Source organism: Leucoraja erinacea, chromosome 17, assembly GCF_028641065.1.
Source record: "Leucoraja erinacea ecotype New England chromosome 17, Leri_hhj_1, whole genome shotgun sequence".
NCBI lineage: Eukaryota > Metazoa > Chordata > Chondrichthyes > Rajiformes > Rajidae > Leucoraja > Leucoraja erinaceus.
This window is the reverse complement of record NC_073393.1, coordinates 18,740,921-18,765,618: the sequence shown is the minus strand read 5'-3', so window position 1 is coordinate 18,765,618 and position 24,698 is coordinate 18,740,921. Positions and strand designations below refer to the sequence as shown.

The 24,698-nt window shown below is 43.5% G+C and overlaps 1 protein-coding gene across 4 annotated transcripts in view; it reads right to left on the bottom strand.

Moving 5' to 3' along the window:
* st3gal2 (ST3 beta-galactoside alpha-2,3-sialyltransferase 2) overlaps positions 1-24,698 on the bottom strand; it is a 129,897-nt gene that overhangs the window by 50,072 nt on the left and 55,127 nt on the right. For all 4 annotated transcript variants that reach the window (XM_055648717.1, XM_055648716.1, XM_055648719.1 and 1 more), the window contains one exon: positions 3,364-4,623. In XM_055648717.1, coding sequence (XP_055504692.1) covers positions 3,364-3,702 — 339 coding nt within the window. In that variant the 5' untranslated portion in view covers positions 3,703-4,623. The remainder of the gene's footprint in view (positions 1-3,363; positions 4,624-24,698) is intronic.

Here is a 24,698-nt window from a genome sequence, read left to right as displayed (position 1 = left end):
TATTGTTGGCTGGGAGATGTTCTAACGAGAAGAATACAAGGAAGCGAACAGTGGAATTCGTAGGACGACTAGGCTAGGGTTGGGGAGAAGGGGAGTGGGGGTGGAATGCAGGAATCAATTGAAATTAGAGAAATTAACGTTCATACCGCTGGGTTGTAAGCTGCCCAATTGAAATAAGAGTTCCTCCAATTTCCATGTGGCTTCACTCTGAAAGTAGATCCTGCCTATCCAATCTTTCCTCATACCTCAAGTCCTCCAGTCCTGGCTCCATTTATAGCATCTTTGTGAATCCTATCACTTATGACCCTATGACCTATTTGTCACTCATCCTTAGAATTTTTGTTTCAATGAGATTACTTTTCATGTAGGCACAACTTACTCGACCTTTCTTCATACGTAAATCCAGCATGCACATTATTTTATAAATATATACAGTAAAACTGAACACGGTAGTCCAGGCATGGTCTCGTCAAAAAATATCCCTATTTTTATACTTCATACCTAGTGAAATAAAGATCTATATTCCAATAGTCCTTGTAATTACATGTATGCTAAACTTCTGTTATTTAATGCACCAAGGTCTCCCAATCCCTCTGCAACATAACATTTTGTATTCTCACTCCATTTAAATAATATTTGCCTTGTCGTTCTTCCTTCCAACATGGATAATCTTATATTTTCTCATATTATACTCCATCTGTAAATTCCTTCCCCATTAAATTAACCTGGCTATATTTGAACACCTGATGTAATTCCTTTGCTTTCTTTGTGCTAGCTCCAGAACCCTGGCATTATTTTATTGTGTATGATTGGCATAGTATGATACAAAATCAACTTTTAAATATCAGGAACACAACAGTGTAGGCTAGGAATGTCAAGTCCTTGCCTAGTTAGTGGAGTCTATTAGTTTCCTTCTGTGGGTGGATGTAAATATTAGGCGTAATTTAATTCCCTATAAATTCAATATTTGTATCATCAAGTTGTTGCCAAAGATCACATGTAAAAACTGGTTACATGAATGAGTATGGCTCTCAGAGCAATGTTATTAATCCTGTTTTCTACCTTGATTTTCCCATCACTTACCTACACTGGGACAAAATTACAATAACCAAATTAACTTGGAAATAAATGATCTAAGAGATGACATAGAAATAGGGTCTGAATTTCGGTTCACAGTGATTTATAACACTGAGATTATGAATATTTTGTAACAGTTAAGACAATTGCCCAGGAATGGGATGGACTTAGTGGCTGCGAACATGAATGTGATGGGGACCAATTTAGCTAGAGATAAATTATTTTAATTATAGTACGAGATCTAAAGTGATTACCATGGCCAATGATAGTGACAATAATTAAGGAAGCCATTAACAAGTGATGCATAGATGCAGAATTCAGTATTTACATGAAGTTAAATTCATAAAATTAAATACAAGAGAAAATGCACACAGCACATTATAATAATATAATTGTGTTAACAAACCGGAAGATAGATGAGGGCAGCAAGGTAACCATTGTCTACATGTCCTTTAGCAAGTACTTTGACAGAGTACCGCATGGTAGGTGGGTAAAGAAGGTTAGGACACAGGAGGATTTTTCCAATTTAATACAAAATCAGTTTGACTGTATGATGGTGATGGTACAGGGTTGTTTTTCAGATTTTAGGCTTGTAACAAGTGGTGTGCCACAGGGATCGGTATTGGACACATTATTGTTCATCAGGATTCAGAAATTTGAGGTGCAAAGGGACTTGGGTGTGCTGATGCAGGATTCCTAAAACATGAATTTGCAAGTTGAATCGGTAGTAAGGAAGGCAAATGCAATGTAAGCACACATTTCAAGAGGGATAGAATATAAAAGCAGGGATGTAATGCTGAGGTTTTGTAAGGCACTGGTCAGATTTCATTTGGGTTTATGATTAGTAAAGGGACTGTCCCACTTGGGCCGTCACTTACACGACAGGCCGGTAGTGATGGTCGCGCGACAGTCCTGCGAGAGTCGCACGCGTTATCATGCGTCCGCACAGCCGCCTGGAGCGCGTGATGTCATTTGAAGATGGACACAAAATGCATGAGTAACTCAGCGGAACCGGCAGCATCTCTGGAGAGAAGCAATGGTGATGTTTCGGGTCGAACCTTCTTCAGTCTGAAAGAAGGGTCTTGACCCGAAACGTCATCCATTCTTTCTCTCCAGAGATGCTGCCGGTCCTGCTGAGTTAATCCTACATTTTGTGTCTATCTTCACTTTTCTTGGCCCCGCTCTGGGAGTAGGAGTGGGGGTGGATCTGGATCCGCAACGGCCGTGAGCCCCAGGCCGAGTGCGGCGATCGTTTGTCTGCTTCTGGTGCTGTTGGAGGTGAGACGTTGCACCGCGCCAGGGTCTTTGGCCTGTCCCACTTTAGCCCGTCAGTTACACGACAGGCCGGTGTCGCGTGAAGATTTTGTTCAGGACAAAGTCCACACTCCTCCACACCACCCCGTGCGCCCATCCCCACGCTACCCACGCGTTACCCACACATATCTTATTGATGTATAAAATTATGAGAGCCATTGGTAAGCCACAGTCCGTTCCTGAGTTAAGGGGATTCAAACATTGTTTGGCATAGGTTTAAAGTGAAAGGGGAAAGGTTTAAAAATGACCTGAGAAGTAACCTTTTTACAGTATATGGAATGAGCTGCCAGGCGAAGTGGTTGAGGCAGGTACGATTACGGTATATAGATAGGAATGGCTTTGAGGTATATGGTCCAGGCGCAGGCAAATTAGATCAGCAATTTAGTCAGCATTGATAAGTCGGGCCTAAGGGCCTGTTACCGTGCCATAAAGCTCTATTGTTCTATGTTTGGATGGGGAATGAACCTCAGAATAGCAATCTCAACTCCAGTGATTTTATTTCCAATAGCTGGTAACTTACTAGCCACTCTGTCTCTCGCTCTCTTTCACTCTCTCCACTCCTGAATTTACCACCAGCACATTTAATATTTAATAGTCGGCATATTTTAGTGAAGATAGTAATGCATTTCCATAATTTGTTTCTAGGTTGGCAGGAGAGAAAGGGAGGGGGAATGGGTTTGAAGGGAGATTCCTAGGAGAGCTGTTGAAATCAGAAAAGGTAATCTTGTTCGGTAATCTTTAGATTATGGAGTGGATGCCAGATAAGAACAAACTAATTGTTGTTTAAGATAGCCTCTGCATTAAAGTATCTTGTAACTCTAATTGCCTGGACTAAAACAATAACAATGTCATTTGGATAAAGCACTGGAATGGTAACAGCATTCACAGTGGAGTCGATGGTTTCAGAGGATTGTGAGAAAATAAAAAATGCATTCAATTTCAAATCAATTTTCTCAGTTTGCGTGTACTTACCACCCACCAGTTGTACACATTAGGCTCCAACATCATATTAGCTTTTGTCCAAAGTGGCAGAATGTCTTCATCAAACTTCTCATCGAACCAATGTGACACACCAGGATCACCCACACAATGATCACAAGCACATGTCCTCTGACTTGCAAGGTTCTTATTTAACTTCTGAATGTCCAGGTAGCCAGGCAGCAGCTTGACACGATGAACATCCTCTACAGATTGGCTCTGCAGGTAGGCCATGTTTGTCACACCCGTCAGTGTGTAAGTGAAGAACACAGAAGTCAGGAAGACAATGAGCAATCCAAGGAAAAGGATGCACACTCGAAGTGAGCACTTCATTGTTGCACTGTTGTCCTTGAGTGTGGCCTTTTGGCGTGATCCAAGATCCTCCTTGCTGTTAAACCACTTCAGGAAGCAGAACAAATGTCAAAGAGGAATTCCAAAACCCAACTACGCCTTTTATATTTAACTAAGTCACTGCAGCTTTGTGGTTTTAATTGGTGACTCCCAGACGGTAGTTCAACAGTCCCAAGAACAGAAATATGTCGGAGATAAAGATTCCAACTGAGACTGCTTGCTGGATGGCAATTAGCTTCTTCCTTTACTCCTCTCTTCTATTATAAATGTGACTGAAGATTCTGCTAAATCTCCTTTTGGCTCGGATCTTATGACAATTGTTAAAAAGCTATAATTCTTTGGAATATGCTTGATGGAATTAATCTCCTCATGCCAGCAAGTAGCCTACTCATTTGCACCTTAAGTCTCTGAGAAATGAAGGAAGCAGTTTCATTTCTGTGGTATAGGATTTAGGATTAATTCATTGAAACAGCTGTTTGATTTGTCTTAAGACTGAGAGACGCAATCCAGATCTCCTCAAAACTCTTTTTCTTAGCCGCAGCCCATTTCGAAGCTTCAGAAATTTCATAGAATGCTTTGCATGTGATTTCTGTTCATGAGAGGTATGTCTTTGAGAGAGCTGTTGCCAAGGTGACAATTAATATGTGCTCAAAAAAGGAGTAAATCAGATGAGAGCAATGTCTCCTCACATTGTCTCACAAGTCCTCTGTATGTTCATTGTTGCCATTCAGATTTCTTAATCCACTATCGAGTGAGAGATTGCATTAGTACTGAACAGCAATTATTCCCCTCCATGAACAGCAGAACTAATTAGATGGGTGTGCTCTGCTTTCTAAACCCATGCCAGGTTTCTTTCCGGATTCAACTGTTGGCCCGTTACTTCGGACATTCTCAGACAGGCAACTGGAACAAAAGCAGAAAATAAAATTCAGTCTGCAAATAAAACAAAAACACGCTGCTCTTTTTTACGTGGTTCAATCGATTCAAAGTTCTGAATTGGGAAATAGACAAACTTGTGCATGCGATATAAATGGCATTTAACCAAGTCATCGTGACCAAAATAATATTTATTTTCAAATGTCCCCGCTCCTCCCAGATGTCAGGAAGCTTATGGTAAACAACCAAAGGCTGGATCCAGACTATTCATCTGAGGAAAATATGAATGAAATTTTCCAAACCTGGTCTCTGGTGGTACCTTCCAGTAGAGTTTAACAGACAGCCCTCAATGTTCAGAGTCAAGGCTGGCCTACCACTTCTCTAACCCAGTGCTGAAATAAACAACAATCTTATTTGAAACCAGCTCCCTGTATTGACAAGGGAGTGAACCAGGAATTTTCTGCACTACACAGCTCAGAGGAAGACCAAATCTTGCATTATATGAACGCAACCCAGATATACTTAGATTTCCATGGCAACTGTACTTTGATTTCCAGCACTCAATTAATTAAAAATATAATGGAACACAACATTTATTTCAGGTGGACATGATTAAGGCACAACATTTACAGAATCAACTTCTAAAATTCATTAATTCCAGACTTCCAACAGTCCATAACGTTACAAGAAATAAAGTCAGAAGCTGAAATTCACGTTGTCAAGAAGAATTAGTTGAATTAATTATTCAAATATCCAGAGTACGTTAAAGAGATTTGGAGGTGCTGATAAAAAGTGGTCATGTGACTCAACAAAGTGATTCAACGTAATCCTACCAGCAATCACACCTTCCCACCACTATCCCCATCCCCAGATACCATTCCCTCCACAACCACTTGGTTCATTTGTCCTTTCCCACCAAAACTGCCCGCCCTTTCCCCTGCAACTGCAGATGTAACCGTTTCTCTATAGCTCCTCCCTCATCTCCATCAAGGAGCTCTAGCAACCCTTCCAGATGAGACAGAGGTTCATATGCATCTCTTCGAAGCTGATCTACTGAATTTGATGCTCCTGATGTGGCATCCTTTACATCATCGAGACCGATTGTCGACTGGGCGACCATTTTGCCAGACACCTGCGCTCAGTCTGCCAGCACCTGCAGGATTTCCTGGTTAACTTCCACTACAGACCTTTCAGTTCTGGGCCGTCATTGCCAGAGTGAGGTCACACGGCAAACTGGAAGGACAACACCTCATACGCTTGGGTAGCTTACAATTGAAATCTCTCATTTTAGTACCATCTCTAACCCCTCCCTTTCCTGTGCTACCCCCCTCCATCTCAGTGCACACCCATTTCTCCCACTGTCCCACCTTTCTTCCCCCTCCTCACCGCTGTCCCCTTCCACATATATCACTCCCTCTGGCATAACATTGCACTCTTTCTCTCGCCTTAACTGACGCCCTTTGGCTCTTTTTCATCTCGAGCTTTTGTCACTGACTCTACCCATCTGCCAATCAACTCTCCACCACTCCCTCCCTCATCTCTATCTACCTATCACTTACCAGGTTTTGTCCCCTCCCCCCCCCCCCCCACCCACCCCTCTTTATCAGCTTTCTGCCTCCTACTACAATCAGTCTGAAGAAGGGTCTTGACCCGAAATGTCACCCATCCATTCCATCCATTGATACTGAATTACTTCAGCGCTTTCAGCATCTGCTTTCACCATCTGCAGTTCCTTGTCTCTCCAAAGTAACAGGTGAGCTGTATTAGGAAGTCCATAACCAAGGAGCTTCATTCAAGTCAGCCAGCTGCAAAGTGTACAGTAGAGGTTCTATACGGTGAAAAGAACTGGAAACACATTTTACTGTGCTGCACTGTGGCACTCTGATTCCAGAGTCTTGAGCACTAAAGCCCAGGCTGAATTAAGACGGCTGCACACTGGGAAATGCTTTGTATGAGAAATTAGAAGACTCCATCTGTTCTCTCAGGCTGATGCATGAAGATAAGAAACGATTTTGTCATTATCCCATCAGAGATTTATATGAAAAAAATTGTCTGTTGCTTTTTTCTGCATTATAACGGAGGCACTCTGGGATGCCCTGAAAATGTGCCGTAGAAATACATGTATTTTGTATTTGCTTTTGCAAAACTCCTGACACGCATTTATGTAGTCCTTTGCCAAGCATCCATCCATATAATTCAGTCCTTGTCAGTGTGGCGCCTGAGCCACAGTTAAAAAATCCCTGACTACATGTGGTCTTACATTTTAAACTGTATAATGACCTTTGTGACTCCATAAAGGAAACGCAAAAATATCTGCCAGCTTCTGAGATTTTCAAGGTATTTCAGCAGAACTATGTCCCTACTTTATTATAATTTCCAATGCATCTCTTATATTCCTAGAAATATGGTCTATCCACATTGACCTAATTGCTTAATAAATTGTCTCAATGCAAGTTCTACCCACCAACAGCTGTTGTTCATACCTGGGTACTTGTTATTAAAGCTTTACCAGCTGCAGGTCTGATAGTTTCCCCTGGTGACTTTCAATATTCACTCCTGCTTATGCCCAATTAAGGTAGTCTTTTATTAGTGCTTTTGTATACTGTTGACCAGGGTAAGTAAGAAGTTGCATCCTTGTCCTACTTTCTCCCAATCATTTCTGAGTCCACCTCCATCTGAACCAATACCACATGAAGATTTGTTATTCGTATCTGCCTTGGGGATTAATGCAAAGCAAATAAATATTTGGTGGTAGTTCTGTTAATCCTGTCTTATTTTATTGTGGAAAGTGCCATAGTTATTTAAAAGGGTATCTGAATGAATGAAATAGAGATGGAGAGGCATATATGTTAAGGAGAAGGGATCCAAGAGCAAAAGGTCTCAGCAGTCAAAGGAAAAAACAATTAAAGCTAGGGATGCTTAAACAGTCAGTATTAGAGTGGCTCCTAAAATACCCCCATTCAATTGACCAGCTGTATCATGCAGGAATGAGGGGCAGAAGGGGCATCTGGTTAGTCTGGTTGAAAAAGTTACTTTTATTCAAACAAACAGGTTCGCTTCTTAATAAACAGACAACTCACAATACGGTTGGTAGACCAGTTCAAAATGTACTTATCATCGGCCGATGCAAGTGGCAAGGAAAACCACAGTCAATTGAGCAATACAGACACCATATTAAAATACGGAAGTGGAGGCGCTGTTAACAGCTGCGGCTCGCCTGCAGTCCGTCTGTCTTTACTTTTTTCTGTTGTTTTTTTTGTCTTGTTTTGGTTAGGTTTTGGTTTGTTGGGTTGTGTTAGAGGGGGTGAAACATGTTCTCTGTCTCTTTCTTCGGGGGAATGCGACTTTTTCGTGTCGTATCCCCCTTCTCTGCCTCCGTCTGCGCTGAGGCCTAATGGCGGAGCTGGCGGCCTCCAACCTGCGACCGACCCCGAGGCTCCGGAGGCAGAGCCAGCCAGGACATACCAACGAGAGGCTGGCTGTCTTCGGGGCTAAGGCAGCGGTGGCCCGACTTACTGGTGCGGCTTTCTGGCTTTCGGCGGCGGCCTGGAGCTGGGGGGCGGCGGCCTGGAGCGGAGACTGCGGGGCCCGGAGCTGGGGCGGCGGCCTGGAGCGGAGACTGCGGGACCTGGAGCTGGGGCGGCGGCCTGGAGCGGAGACTGCGGGACCTGGAGCGGGGGCGGCGGGACCTGGAGCTGGGGCGGCTGCCCGGAGCGGAGATTGCAGGCCCGGAGCGGAGACTGCGGGACCCGGAGCTGGGGCGGCGGCCTGGAGCGGAGACTGCGGGACCTGGAGCTGGGGCGGCTGCCCGGAGCGGAGATTGCAGGACCCGGAGCTGGGGCGGCGGCCTGGAGCGGAGACTGCGGGACCTGGAGCGTCGGCCGAGAGCTGGGGCGGCGGCCCGGAGCGGAGGCGGCGGCCCGGAGCGGAGACCTACGGGCCCTGGACCTGGGGCAGCGGCCCGGAGCTGGGGAGGCGGCCCGGAGCGGAGACTGCGGGACCTGGAGCTGGGGCGGCTGCCCGGAGCGGAGATTGCAGGACCTGGAGCTGGGGCGGCGGCCTGGAGCGGAGACTGTGGGACCCAGAGCTGGGGCGGCGGCCCCCAGAGTTGATGCTGTGGCGGGCCATCTCGGAGCGGAGACGGCGTTCCTGGGCTTTTGGCGGCTGCCCGACGGAGATTGCAGGACCCGGAGCTGGGGTGGCGGCCCAGAGTTGATGCTGTGGCGGGCCATCTCGGAGCGGAGACGGCGTTCCGGCTTTTGGCGGCGGCGACATCACCACGGAGGTCCGCTGGACTGGAGGACGGCATCTTCTGCCTGGATCAATCGCCTCAGCGCAGAGGGAGAACAAGGAGGGAAGAGAAGGAGACTAAGACTTTGTCTCCATCACAGTGCGGATGTGCTTGGTGAACTCACTGTGGTGGATGTTTAATTTGTGTTTATTGTATGTTTTGTTATTATTGATTCTGTGTATGACTGCAGGCAACATAATTTTGTTCAGACCGAAAGGTCTGAATGACAATAAAGGAATCTAATTCTAATTCTAATTCTTGGCTGTCCTCAGTCCACTTCCCTGAACAACAGAATTACATGGTATTATATAGTGGGTACACAAAAATGCTGGAGAAACTCAGCGGGTGCAGCAGCATCTATGGAGCGAAGGAAATAGGTAACGTCTCGGGCCGAAACACTTCTTCAGACTATTATATAGTGTTTTTTGTCACCTTAGCACATTCCACAAACATTAGTCATGGTCAGAGGTACACGTTACTACAGGATGCGTCCGAGTTGTCTGGTCACATCAGTTGCATCAAAGGCATCTTATCATGTGGTACAAGGACTTTACATATCAAAGGCATCGGACATTTGGTACAAGATACTTGCATATCAAAGTCATCAGTCACTGCATACCTCAAAGGCTTCGGAAATTGGTACAAGGTATTTTACATATTAAAGGCATCGGACATTATCTCAATACCCCTTACTGGGATTAATCTGGGCTTCCTCTCTTGTCGAATGGTAGACAAATTTTAAAGTCATTCATTATCTGAAAAAAACAGCAACCTGAGGCAAGCCTAGACTTTCTGTATCAATTAACTGGAGAAAAGCCTGATTTGAGACTAAATATAAGTTGTAAGCTGGCCAAGGAATCCATTTAATATTTTGTTATAATTCTAACATAATTCAGCCTTATCATGGTAACATACCATATGCCCAATTCACTTTTTTCAGGGTTCTGTGTAAATATGCTCAGATGGTGCAATGACAGAACTTTAACTGACTCAAGCCACTGAAAGGAAAAAAAACAATTAGGCGTATCTGTCAATCGTACGAGTTATGTTGTGAATATGGCAACAGGAAAAGGCTAGGGTATAATATTTTCCACACTTAAATGACCCACAGAGGTGCACTCTCTAAAGGTCACTCTTTTACTTTTATTATTTATGCATCCTTTCTTGGGGATAACATGGATTAGTTCTACACGCAATTAATAGCACCTTGTGCCTTGTTCACTGCAGAGATTTTCCATTCCACCATCTAATATCTATTCTTTGAAATATTTACTTATGCCCTTACTGTCGATTGCATGGCTAATTTTTGCAATATCAGTAAATGTCTTTATCATGGTCCCTTTCTTTAGGTTTTAATCATTGACGTATATTTAAAACAAATCATGGGACTTAGTACTTAGTGCAATGGAACCCTGTTGGGACCACGTGGTCACAAAGCAAACACACATACTCTGTACAGACAGTCCCCTGTCAGGATAAAACCCGGATCTCCGGCGTTGTAAGGCAGCAATTCTACCGCTGCATGACTGCCCAATTTCTGACTGCTGAGCTTACCAATTTGTCACAAAGTGGATCACTCTCTTACTCATTCCTGGCTACAATGAAGGATTTAATTCACACTTATGACTGGGCAAATCCTCAACATAAGCACTAAATATTTTTAATACATTTCTGGCCAAAATGAAAGCAGGAAACCCATTCAGCATGACTTGCATTAGCCAACCACAATTTTATCTAAGCTGCTTGCAGATCATTTGTAAACATGGGATGTACTTGTTGAGGGTGCTCAGCTTCAAAATACTCCAAAATTACAGCAGAATCTTGATCAGATGGGCAGATACTCTAAAGAATGGCTAATGGAGTTTGATACAGATAAGTGCGACGTGTTTACTTTTGGGATGTCATACCAGGGCAGGACATTCACAGTGAATGTATTCCAGAGGGATCTCGTTCAGGTACACAGCTCCCTGAGGCAGCGTCACAGGTAGATAGAGTGGTAGAGAAGGTTTTTAGTACATTGGCCCATCAGTCACTTTATTGAGTACATAAGTTGAGATGTTATGTTACAGTTGTACACGACCTTGGTGAGGTTGCATTTGGAGTAACGTGTTCAGTGTTGCTCACCCTGCTATAGGAACAATGTCATTAAGCTGGAAGGAGTGCATAGAAGATGTACGGATATGTTACCAGAACTCAAGGGCCAGAGCTATCGGGAGAAATTGGGCAAGCTGGGACTTTATTCCTTGGATAGTAGGGGCTATGTGGATGCTCGTATAGAGGTGTATAAAATTATGAGGGGACTTGATGCGACCACATCTTTTACCCAGGGTAGGGTAATCAAGAACCAGCCGACATAGGTTTGGAGTGAGAGGGAAATGATTTAATAGGATCTGGAGGGCCAACATTTTTATTCAGAAGGTGTTGTTAATTCTGCAGATGCCAGGACACTAAAATTGAGTAAAGGCTTCTGGGCTGCTAGAGTTGCAGGGAAATAATGGGATATCTGCAGATTCTTACAATTAGGTATAAGTAAGTTTATTGGCACCTTTGAACCAATAAGCATAACTGCATGAATTTTGATGTACTTATGGAGAAGGATAGGACTGGCCCACAAATTAAGGCCCTGACCTGGAGCAAGGAATGATTTTGGAGACACTAGAGATGTGCAGGCCTGGTGGGAACTTACAGATGTTGATTGGGAGAGTTAGTTTGCAGGTGACTGGCAACTGGGAGTTCTTCAAAAGTGAGAGAGCATGAGGGCAGGTGCCGCATGTTCCTGTTAGGGTGAATGGCAAGATGCGCAAGTTTAGGGATTCCAAAATGATGAGCGATATGGAGGGTCTGGTCAGGACAAAGGATGCATAGGCAGTTAGGATCAAGCAAATCCCTCCATGAATGTAAGAAGTATAGGTATATACTTAAGACAGTAATCAGAATGGCCTAAAGCCAATGGCTAAGGAACGAATAGGCTTCCTTAAAGATCAGCATGATTGTCTTTGTGTCGAGCCACGAGAGATGCGAGAGATAATAAATGAATATTTCTCATGTGCTTTTACTTGGAAGATCATGGATGCTTAAGAATCGAGTCAGTGGAAAAGTGATGTCTTAGATCATATACAAATTACCAAAGAGGAGGTACTGGCAGTTTTAAAGTGCATTAAGATGGATAAATCCCCAGAGTTAACCAAAAGCATCTGTGGAGCTTGTAGCAAGCTAGAGAGGAAATTGAAGCCTTTGCAAAAATATTTGTCCTCATTCGATTCTGGAAGACTGGAGGATGACTAATGTGGTACCATTATTTAGAAGGACAGCAAAGGCATGCTAGAGAACTACAGGCTGGTGAGCCTGATGTCAGTGGTAAGAAACCTATAGTCAAAGAGCACAGAAACAGTCCATTCAGCCCAACTCACTCACCAAGATGCCCTATTTAAATGAGTCCCATTTGCCTGCAATTGGCCTGTTTTCACTGAACCAGCAAGAGAATCAAGTCAAGAATGTTTTATTGTCATATGTCCCGAAACAGAACAAATAAATTCTTACTTGCTTCAGCAGAACAGATTTGTAAATGTAGTACTCAATAGATAACTCAACAACAAACAAAAAAGTTCAATAAATTAAAAAAAACATTACAGTGCAAAAACAAAGGCCAAAGTCTTGAATGCAACTCATGCTATTGGTAGTTTGGAGTTTAGATGGACAGCTCCGTGTACCACAGGCCCACGATGTCGATGCCCAACGCTCCGGAGCTTCAAACGGCGATCCAGGTAGGTATCGCCTGCTCCGCAGTGAATCCAGCGCCTCACCACTGCTGCCGAAGCTCTGGTCCGGTCCCCGATCTCCGGTAGGAAAGGCCGCACCGATCCAGTTGGTAGGCCGCGAGGAAGTGGTGCAAGGACGCAACACGGAGAAATAGTCGCACCCTCGCCAGGAAGCGACTGGGAAAGTTTCCTCCTTACCCTCCCCCACATAGAAAAACTAAAGAATTCCCAAAACAAACTGTTTAGACAAACTAAAATTAAAAAAAGATGGGGAAAAAACGGACAGACTGTAGGCAGACACGCCTTCAATGCGGCGCCCCTAATGAAACTTTTGAGATAGATCAAAGAGGGAACATTTTATGGTGGTTCGAGCTGATTCTTGGACCAGGTATTTCTTTCCATTGATGCATCACAATGCTCCAAACCTTTCAAATAAAGTGAACTATTAATTAAGGTATAAATGCAGCATCAGGGAGAAATTCTAAGTAATGTAGTTTTATTTTTGGAGCAATATGTAATGAATATCATTATTAATTACTACCATAAAAGTTACTTTGCCTCTTGCAGGTTAAATACACATCAGAGTTGGATATAAGATACCATGAATTTCAGAAGTAGATTGAATACAAAGAAGGTGCAGAGTTCTCTCATCATCCCTCACTCATCCCCCCCCCCCACCCTCCACCCAACTAAATTGATGATCTTGATTACATCAGCATTGCCAAATCTATATTGAGTACCTACTTCACTTTTGTTAAAATAATCACACGCACATAAGGATAAAACAATCCCAGATTTGCAGATGTGGCTGGAGCTGATGTGATCACAATTCCTCAATCTTACTCTGAAATAGAACTTATTACAATTAACACAATGTGACAGAGAAACAAAGACTAATTACTGAACAGTATTCATCATATTGTTGGGTGGGGGAGGGGGATGCAGCACGTCACCCTGCTCTAGGCTAGGTCCCAATCAGGTAGGGCTCCTTTAATACAGACATGTGAAGTGGTATCTTGGGTGTTGTGAAAACTCTTGTGTATGAGTGCCGCTCAAAATAGGTTGCACATACTAGTTAAAAAATGATAGAATTGGCATCCAGACACGCTTTGAATTATATTGCGTGCATTTGGGTATTAGCAAAACTGACATGAAAATATTTAGAATGAAAATTGCTGCCATCATGATCCATGTTGTAAGTCCAAATTTTCCAATATATTTTCTTTTTAATAGAAACTGAATTGTGTAGCTCAGGATAGTACTATACTGCGCTAGAACAGGGTAGTCTGCTGCTGCATGTGTCTGTATGCAGGCATGTGTCTGCCACCCTTGCTCTTCTTGGTGTTGGAGTTTGTGGGTTAGGAGTGCAATGAGCGCAGCTTAGAATTAAATTAAGTCCTGCCAGGGCACTTTGATGCCACTTCCACTCAAATCCTGCTCCATCGTCACTCAAGGACAGTTACTCTCATCTTATCCCTGCCTTGAAACAAGACCTTGATGAGGTCTGGTGAAAGCCAATTGGGCATCAATGAGCAGATTATTTGTGAGTTAGTGCCACATTATAGCCATTATGGAAGACATCTTCAATTACTTTGCTTATAATTGAGAACAGGCTGATTGTATGGTTAATTAGTTAATTGTATCTGATCTGTTTGGTTTTGTGGACAGCATGTACCTGGGCACTTTTCCACATCCTATCATAATATTCCTCAAACCACTTAGCAAAAGGGTAGTTGGTGCTGGAATGAAAGCCTTGATTAATACATCCAGAGCATTATCTGGACAAAGTGTCTTTTAGGTGCAGTTATCCCCATCTTTCTTTGCTATCACTCATGAAGCAGCATCTGCGGAGGGAATGGATGGACGTTTTGGATCAGGACCCTTCCTCAGCCTGATTGGAGTCAGGAGAAAAAAGCTGGAAAAGAGAAGTGGGGATAGAACAAAGCCAGGCAAGTGATGGGTGGAAGAAGGCAGGGATGGGGTTTGATTGGCAGATGGATGGAGTAAGTGACAAGCACTAGAGGTGTAAAGGTGCACAAAAGAGTTTAAGATAGGGAGTGAAGAGGAGTGAAAAGCAAAGCTGTAGGGAGGGATGTCGGTGAGAGGGGAATGAATGGGAAATGGGGGACTTGAGAGTGAGAGATGAGTGTACGAGGGAGGGGAAAGCACAGGGTGACTGGGGGGTGGGGGATAGATGTTGGGAGAAATGTATGTGCACCAGGGAAGGGATTGGACACAGGAAAGGGTGGGTATTATTTGAAATTGGGTTTTAAGCTACTCTAATGGAGTACGAGGTACTGTTCCTCCAGTTTTCACCTGGTCTCACCCTGGCAATATAAGAGGCCAAGGACAGAAAGGTTGTTTTGGAATGGGAAGGGGTGTTAAAATGTTTTGCATCCAGGAGTTCCAGCAGTCCTTGGTGGGCAAGTGTTTCGCAAAACGGTCACCTAATCTACACCTAGTTCGCCAATGTAAAGAAGGAAAGTAGCGAATGCAGCAGACAAGCTGAGTGGGCAGGTTGAGTGGGAAAGGATAAGTGAACTAAGGAGGGAGAGGTATCTATCGAAACCAGAAGAGTGGGAGGGGAGGGGGAGGGGGGGCAAACCACATTTACTGAAGAAAGGGCACCTTGGATGTCCTGGATAGGAAATTCACATCGAGGGAGCAAATGTAGCACAGATAGAGAAATTAAGGAATGATATTCTTGCAAGAGGCAGGGTGGGACTTGGTGTAGTAAAGGTAACTGTGGTGTCAGTGAGATCACAAAACGGAGAGAGTGTTAAAGATAGAGATACAACTGGAACATAGTGTCCCGACTATACTCAATACCCTGACTGATGAAGGCAATGTACCAAAAAACTTATTTAGCACCCCATCTACCTGTGAAGCCACATTCAGCTAAATATGTAAATGTACTCCTAGATGTACTCTCTGTTCTACGACACTCGCCAGATCCTTACCATTTACCTTGAAGGTCTTGCCCTGGTTTGACTTTCCAAAATGCAACACCACGAACATATCCACCATTCACCATTCCACAGCTCACTTTTCCAGCTGAACAAGACCGTACCGCTATTCTAGATAACCTTCTTCACTGTCTACGATGCCTTGTACATTCTCATCCAAATCGTTAATATATACCACAAACAGCATTTCTGATGCCCTTTTGTTTCCTTTTCCTTCCTCCACCTATCTCCCAATCAATCCTTCCTACCCAGCCCCCTCCACACCCTCACCTGTATCCACCTATCACTTGCCTGGCTTTGTCTTGGCCCCACCTCTCTTTTCCAGTTTTCTCCCCCACTCCAATCAGTTTGAGGAAGAGCCACAACCTGAAATATTGTCTATCCATTCCCTCCACATATGCTGCTTAGCCCTCTTAGTTCCTCCAGCACTTTTGCTCAAGATCCAGCATATTTCTTAGGTTTAGATTTAGCTTCATTATTGTTATGTGTACCAAGGTACAGTGAGAATCTTTAGTTTGCATGCTATGCGAACAGATCTGATATACTATACATAAATAATATCAGGTCAAATTCAAGTACATTAGATAGAGTGAAGGGGAAGATGCCGAGGGCAGAATCTGCAGTTTCTTGCATCTCCATGGGTACAAACTTTCCACCTCACATTCCTGCAGAAGAAAAGTTCCACATGTCCCAAATAGGGTCCAGCAAGCTATCCTAATATGAAGATGATGAAACTGCAAAGTTGCTGTGGACGTGAGTATATGGAGAAGCACACTTAAGATCTGGTACCTGTAATGAAGGAAAGGTTTAATGATGTTGCATTGATGGTCAACATTAGTCTTCCATTCGTTAATTTGATAGTCTCATTTCGTTAAGCATGTTTATACCTCACAAAAATTTAATTTGTACTGCTGAAGTGGACAATTCAGAATTGGCAAACTCTGCCACAACTTGGATTTGTATTTTTAGGGTCTAATTTGTTAATCTGGTACACATCAAGGCTACTCCTGGTCATTTCCACTTTTCCATTCCAGCAGCAGACTCAGGGTAGGCCATGTTGAGCCCATAGACTTGGTTGTAATCAACAAAAAGCATTTATAATCATGGACTTAGACCATTCTGATATCTGTTTTTCCTCCTCACATCTTCCGAACAGAAGAATTGGATGGTTTAAAAGTGGCCTCTCAGCATTTGAGAAATCTGTGAGATGTGAAAAGCTACAAAGGGCAAATGCTTCAATGGAAATTTTCACTTCTGCCATCAAGGACAGAAGTACCCCATTCCAAAGGCCCTGATCCTCTGATGGCTGAATCCCATCTTCAGGGCACAATTGTCCAGCAAATGAAATATACCTCCCAGTCTAAAATCCCTGAACACATGAACCAGAACCCAGGTTCTAGTCCATGACCAAAGTAACTCCAGCCCAAGTACTCTGGACATCAACAACTGGCTTCCTTTCCATTCTCGCACCCCATACCTGGCCTTAGTTCTCAATGTTGTTGTTTTTTGTGTGTGATCTGCAACGCAAATAGGGGCATGTGTAACATTGATTTTGTATTCCCCAAGACCTTGAAAGTACCGATTAGCTGGTAGGAGAGACCAACAAGAATATCCTAGCACATAGCTAAATATCTGTTACTGTCCACAACATTGTAATATCATTACTCACACAAGGGTGCCAAGCATTTGAATTACATATTGCAAATTGGAAGCACTGGACAATTCATTCCGCAGCTGAGTTAAATGACATGCTCATATTCAGTTAATTCTGTTGGCATCAACCAGAAGTGGTGGGTAAATGCACCATTATCAATATTTTGGTTACTGTAACATCTAGTCACCAAACATCAAATTATCAAAATGAAACAAAAATACATCTAATTAGAAAATATAAAGTAAATAAACTGGGAATTCAAACAAAATTTAAATCAAAGTTAATATTATCCAGAGTAACATATCTATCAGTTATTTAATGATGGCCAGTAATAAGAACAGTTTCAGACATGTCATTCCAGATGGGCTTTAAGTAATAGCCATAAACTGCTGAACCTGGCAATCTCACAGATTATATCTTGACTGAGCAAACTAATTAATTGTAATCACTCCTCAACATCATTGATCATTCCAAGTATGGAATAGAGTATGTGCTCAGTATCTTAAGCAGTTTATGAAGTGGAAGCCAAGGACTTGCGTATGGAAGTGAAATTGGTGGGCCTGATCTCAGACAACGACGAGAAGGCCTACCGGGAGGAGGTGGCTGATCTAGCACTCTGGTGCCAGGATAACAGCCTCCTCTTGAACATCAAAAAAACAAAGGAGCTGATCATGAACTTTAGGAGGGCACATCATCCGAGGACGTACACTCCTTTGAGGATAAATGGGGATCCTGTGGATAGGGTGAACTGTTTTAAATATCTGGGAGTCCACATCTCCGAGGATATGACATGGGCATCACACACCTCAGCACTCGTGAGTAAGGCAAGGCAGCGCCTTTACCACCTCAGGCAATTGAGGAAATTCAGAGTGTCTCCGAGGATCCTCCAGTGCTTCTACGCAGCGGCGGTGGAAAGCATCTTGTCCGGGAACATTACCATCTGGTTTAGGAATTCCTCTACCAAGGACAAGAAGGCTCTGCAGAGAGTAGTGCGTTCAGCCGAACGCACTATGGGAACTTCACTTGCCCCCCTGCAGGAACTATACATCAGGAGGTGCAACTCCAGAGCCAACAATATCATGAGAGACCCCTTCCACCCCTGCAACGGACTGTTTCAGCTGCTACGGTCAGGCAAACGCCTCCGTTGCCATGCGGTGATAACAGAGAGGTTGAGAAGGAGTTTCTTCCCAGAGGCCATTTGGACTGTAAAGGCCTATCTCACCAGGGACTAACTCTATTGAACGTTTTTCCTTCCATTTTTTATTATGTAAAGGTATATGTGTGTTATGATTGTGTTTATAGTTTGTTTGGTTGTTTGTCTTTTTGCACAAAAGTCCGCGAGCATTGCCACTTTCATTTCACTGTACATCTCGTATGTGTATGTGACAAATAAACTTGACTTGACTTGGATTACAGGGTGCACATTTGGCTCCTATTGTTTATAACTATCATTTTTACTTATGGGTCATTTTCTGGGAAGTCCCTAGACACCTGAAATAATAATTATAAATTTTATTTATGGGCACCTTTCAGAACACTCAAGGACACCTTACAGTTAAATATTAATGTACACATCCAAAGCCTTGCTGAGCTATGCACTTGCAAAAAAACCCATCATGACAGGCACACAATTACAATGCATGTAACCAAGTTAAGTACTCATAAGACACAGGTAACTTTGCAACGGCAGATTAATTTCACTTACAATAGATTCTATTCTATTTACTTTCCATGTCATTGTCTTCTAAACTTAAAAGACCAGACGTTTTCACCATCGGGGTCTATTTAAGAATCTCACCCTTGCTGTTGTTCTGCAAACAAAATGTGAACCTGCATGTGATCAATCCTAGCAGGCAGCTGACATTGCATGGGAAACTAGTTTACACCCCAGCGGTATGAACATTGACTTCTCCAATATCAGGTAGTCCTTGCTTTCTCCCTCCTTCCCCCTCCCTTCCCAGCTCTCCCACTGTCTCTGCCTCTTCCTTCCTTCTCCCCACCCCCACATCAGTCTGAAGAATGGTCTCGACCCGAAACGTCACCTATTCCTTCGCTCCATAGATGCTGCCTCACCCGCTGAGTTTCTCCAGCACTTTTGTCTACCTTCACCCCCAGAAAAGGGCAGTTTAGTAAACAAGTTAGCTTGTTAATCCAACATTAAAATGTTCTTGACTCCAACCTTTTAAAAAACACCACAACTCATGTCAAGTAACACAAAACCACAGTTATTTGTCATAAATTCATGATATGGGCATTATAGGTAAATACAACATTAGCTATTATGTTTAAGCACAAGTTGGTGGTGACGTACCAATGCTGAAGTCCTTGTAATGATGGTACTCTCACGATGCTGTTGTATGGGAGTCCCAGGATTTCGACCCAGTGATAATGAAGGAATGGTAATATATTTAAAACATGTAAGTTTATGCAGTTTGGTGGGGAATCAAGAAAGCGATGCATTCCTTTGCATTTACTGTCCTTGTTCTTCTAAGTGTTGTCAGATGAGGGTTTGGGAGGTGACTTGGCAGCTTGCAGAAATACATTTTGTGAAATATATGCATTGCAGTCATGCTGGTGGTGGAAGGAATGGGTGATTAGGGTGGTGAATTTAGATGCTGATCATGTAGGCTGCTTTTACCTGCTTGGTGTTAAGATTCAAACATTGCGGAGTGCTCTCATTTCGGCAAGAGTAAAGTATTTAGCCGTTCTGCTCACATAAGTGATGGATCTATGTCAGTGAATTAAAGGCTTTGGGAAGCTAGGAATTGAGTCGTATGCCCCAGGATCCCCAATCCCCAACCTGCTCTAGTAGTGACAGTATTTACATTGCACGTCCAGATACGTTTCTGGCTATTAGACACTCAGGATGCAGATGGTTGGGAATTTAGTTGAAAGTTGGCGATTCCCATTTGCTGGCAATTACATGATGCAAATGATAACTGTTATTACTGTTAGTTATTCACCCATGCCTAAATGTGGTCTAGAGTTGCTTGACATAAAGGTTGAGAGCTCAATTCACCATTGTGAATCATTAATAACAATTCCCACTCTGACATGAGAGAAGATCAAAGCTGCAACAATTAAAGTTGTTTGTGTCTCCAATCCAGCAATGCACTAGGGCTCTGAGGATCAACTCCAACAGCCACAAATCTTCTCCTTTGGTGCTGCGCATGATCAAATTCATAAATTCACAAAGCCTTCAATTCCCTCATCCAAATCATTGATATACAACGTGAAGTGTAGCGGCCCCAGCACCGACCCTTGCGGAACACCACCAGTTACTAGCGCCCAACAAGAAAAAGCCCCCTTTATTCCCACTCTTTGCCTTCTGCCATTCAGCCAACCTTCTATCCATGTTAGTACCTTCCCTCCAACACCTTGACTCCTGCCAGTAGACTGTTTTTCTTTTACCCAGTGGTGAAAAGCATTCTGTAACACAAATTCACTTTAGAAGCCAGACTGCCTTGTAACTATGGCAACAAGCGTCATTTGACAGAATGCTCCTGCTAAACATTAAGAGCAATTCAACAGGTACACAGGCTTGCTCCAAAAATGAGGCAGATGCTCAGAAGCCATTTATGCCTTGGTAAGTGGAAAATGTTGAAACCAATTTAGTGTTGGCTCTGTAATAGCACATTATTTTGATGATTCACAAAGTGCAGGCCTGAATCCAAAATTTGAGTATGCAATACAAACAGTAAACTCTTGTTATAACGGACCATGGTGGGGAGGGAATGGTGTCTGGTATTGCTGATTGTCCGTTATAACCAAGTAAGGTATTATTATTGTATGTAGTTGAAACAACGAACTGCAGATGATGGTTAATACACAAAAGGACACAAAGTGCTGGACTAATTCAGCGGGTCAGGCAGCATCGCTGGAAAACATTGGTAGGTGACGTCAGGACCCTTCTTTAGACTGATCCAGTCTGCTGAGTTACTCCAGCACTTAGCATCATTTCACCTTAAAACTAAGGTGGTCTGCACCAATGAGTTATTCTACACCAGTTCACGTGGCTGTTGTTGCAGCCCATGTTGTCGCCCCTGGGACAGTGTATTTCTCAGACCACTACCAATGATAAGATGCGCTTGGTCACAGAGGGGCTCTCTCCCCTCTCACCTGCTGCCGCTTCCAAGGTGGAGTATGTCGATGACTCCCAAAAATTGGACGAGGAGGCGACAGCAGAGGGGAAGGCAGAGCAACGCAAGGTGGACGCGTGGGTGATCGTGCGGTCAAAGAGAAAGAAGCAGCGGTGGAAGGAAGTGCACCTTGAGAGTCTGGCTGGGGCCCTCAGTAGCCTGCGCTCTAAGCAGCCGCGAATATGGTGCAAGTCAAGGGGGTTCAACCGCTATAACCAAAATCTGTTATAATGGGGACCGTTAAACGAGGGTTTACTGTACTACACTTCATTGTATTATCTGGAGATGTTATATTGTTAGAGATGCCACACTTTGGAAGCAACTATAATCTAATACCTTAATTGTTTAGCCAGCTGCAGAACAACAGCTTGTACTCTAATGTTATGGTCAAAATCCTACAAATAACAGCATTAAAAACAAATTAACTGCTCATTTATCATGTGTTCTCTTCAAAAGACCTCATTGCATATGAAGCAAACACCAACTTGGATCTGTGAAGCATCGATAATGGAGAGAAAAAGCCTCAGGAAAATGAGAACAATGTTATTAGACAGAAATCGGCAAGACCAAAATAAATTTTCCGGCAAAAGCAAAATATGCCAGGCTGTTGTTCATTGACTACAGCTCAGCACTCAACGCCATCATCCCCTTCAAACTAACCAAGCTCAGAACGGGGTCTCTACTCATTACTATGTAACTGGATTCTCGACATCCCGATCGACAGACCACAATCAGTACGAATTGGCAAGGCTAGACACAAAAAGCTGGAGTAAAAAACTCAGCGGGACAGGCAGCATCTCCAGAGAGAAGGAATGGGTGATTATTTGGGTCGAGACCATTCTTCAGACTAGTCAGGGAAAAGGGAAACGAGAGATAGACGATGATGTGGAGAGATAAAGAACAATGAATGAAAGACAGGCAAAAGAGTAACAATGATAAAGGAAACAGGCCATTGTTAGCTGTTTCTTGGGTGAAAACGAGAAACTGGTGCATATCTTATGAATACTGAATTCAGGAGGGGAAAGCCACAATCCATGAACCTAATGTAATAAAATGGAATTGCAGATGCATAGACTGCAACGATAGACACAAAACGCTGGAGTAACTTTGCGGATCAGGCAGCACGATCACTGGAGAAAATGGAATGGGTGACATTTTGGGTTGGGGCCCTCTTCAAACTGATTGTGAGGAGGGGGTGTGAGGTGGGGGGTACAAACTGAAACCAAGAAAAGACCAGGCCAAATTAGCAGTGTGAACTTTGAATTCTCTACCTTTAGGTAATTTAGCCAGTTCCACAGATCACAACGATATATCACAATCGTAATAATACTTTATTAGCCAAGTATGTTTTGCAACATATGAGAAATCTCATTTGCCAAGTCAGTCATACAAATAAAAAGCAACTGAACACACAAAACATATTTTAACATAAACGTCCATCACAGTGACTCCTCCACATTCCTCACTGTGATGGAAGGCGAAAAAAAGTTTAATCTCTTCGCCTTTGCTCTCGGAGGTCTCGAGCCCTCCGTTGACGGGATGATCTTGACTCCTGTAGCCGGCGGTAGGCCCTCCGCGTCGAGGCCATCAGTCCGGTATTGGGGGGGATGTCAGCTCTCCCGCGCCGGACGATCAAACCCCACGTCGGGGCTGGTTGAACCTTCCGCGAGGTTGGAGCTACCGACATCCACGGCCTCTCCCGAGACTGCGAGCTCCCGATGTAAAGTCTGCAGGCTGCTGTTGGAGCGATCCCAGGCATAGGATCGACTCCATAGAATCGACTCTGATGTAAGTCCACGCCCCGCGGTGGGGCCCAAGGTCAGTCCAAGCTCCATCGAAGGTAGGCCGCAGAGCGACCGGAGAATGCGATCCGAAAATTAATCGCATCTCCAACAAGGTAAGAAACAAAACAAAAATAATAATAATTCCCCCGACCCTGTTCCCCCCCCCACATAAAACAAACCAGAGAACATTTACACAACTTTTAACACACTAAAAACATTTTAAAAGTCGAATAAACAGACTGTTTGTGGGGCTGCCAATCGTGCGGCGCCCCTGGTGGCAAATTACACCGTCCATAGCCAACAACTGGCCTAACAAGGAACCACCCTGCCCGAGGCCGCCCTGATCTGTCCTGGGTTTTTTGGTTTCAATCCCCCCCACCTCCATCACCCAACCCAAAACATCACCTATCCATTTTCTTCAGAGATGTTGCCTGACCCACTGAGTTAATCCAAGAACCTGTCTTAATTGATTAATTTATCTACATTGTTTATTACATTGTTTATGTTTTTAATGCAGTGGGTTAATTGCTAGTTTGTTTCTCCTGTTGTAAGAAGAATTCCACTACCATGGTGCATTCTATAATTGCTTCAAATTCCAAATGTCTGCAAGGACAGATGCTGCTTTCAAGGCTTTTGCACAAACCAGTTGCTTGTTGATGTGTGGACATCTCATCTTGCACCACAGTGTAACTCGGGGAATAAGGAGAGGGCACGAGGACTAAGATAATCTACATTATGATGTAGATTACAACAGAAGTAGAAAAGAAACAGAATGGCTCAAATCATATTAACTGAAATATATCGTTGCCAGTATCAAATTCTATGACAATATATTGGTTTAACAAGTGAAGTAGCTGCTCTTTTACCCAGAATGAAATCTTTATAATGGGCGACTGTCAACAGTTTATCATTTAGAGTGCCATGGATGACTATTGCTTTTGTAAAATAACATGATTACATTTATATCCATTACAATCTGCTGCCCTGCTGGAAAATAGATTAAAGATCAGCAAAATTAACTGAAGATCAGTCAACTGTTCTTTCCAAAGCATCTTTCCAAAGCACAGGAACGCAAGTGGCTGCAGAGAATGGTGGACTCAGCCGGTCAATCAATGGCACAGCCTTCCACATCTACATGAGAAACTGCCTCAAGTATGTGACATCTATCATCAAGGATCTCCATCATTCAGGCCATGTCCTCTTTTCACTGCTACTGATGAGCAGGAGGTACAGAAACTTGAAGTCCCGCACCACCAAGTTCGGGTACAGTTAATTTCCTACAACCATAGGATTCTTGAACTGACCTTCACAGCACTAATCCACCTTGGCAATGGAGCACTACAGCCATCTCTTGCACCACGTAGGACTTGGTTTCTAATTGCTATTTGCACAAATATCTTTTTTTAAATATTTTTCTTTCACTGTACTTGAGCATATGACAATAAACTCGACTTCACTTCAATGGTTAACTTTCTGGTCAGTGGTGCCCCCCCACCCACCCATGTACTCA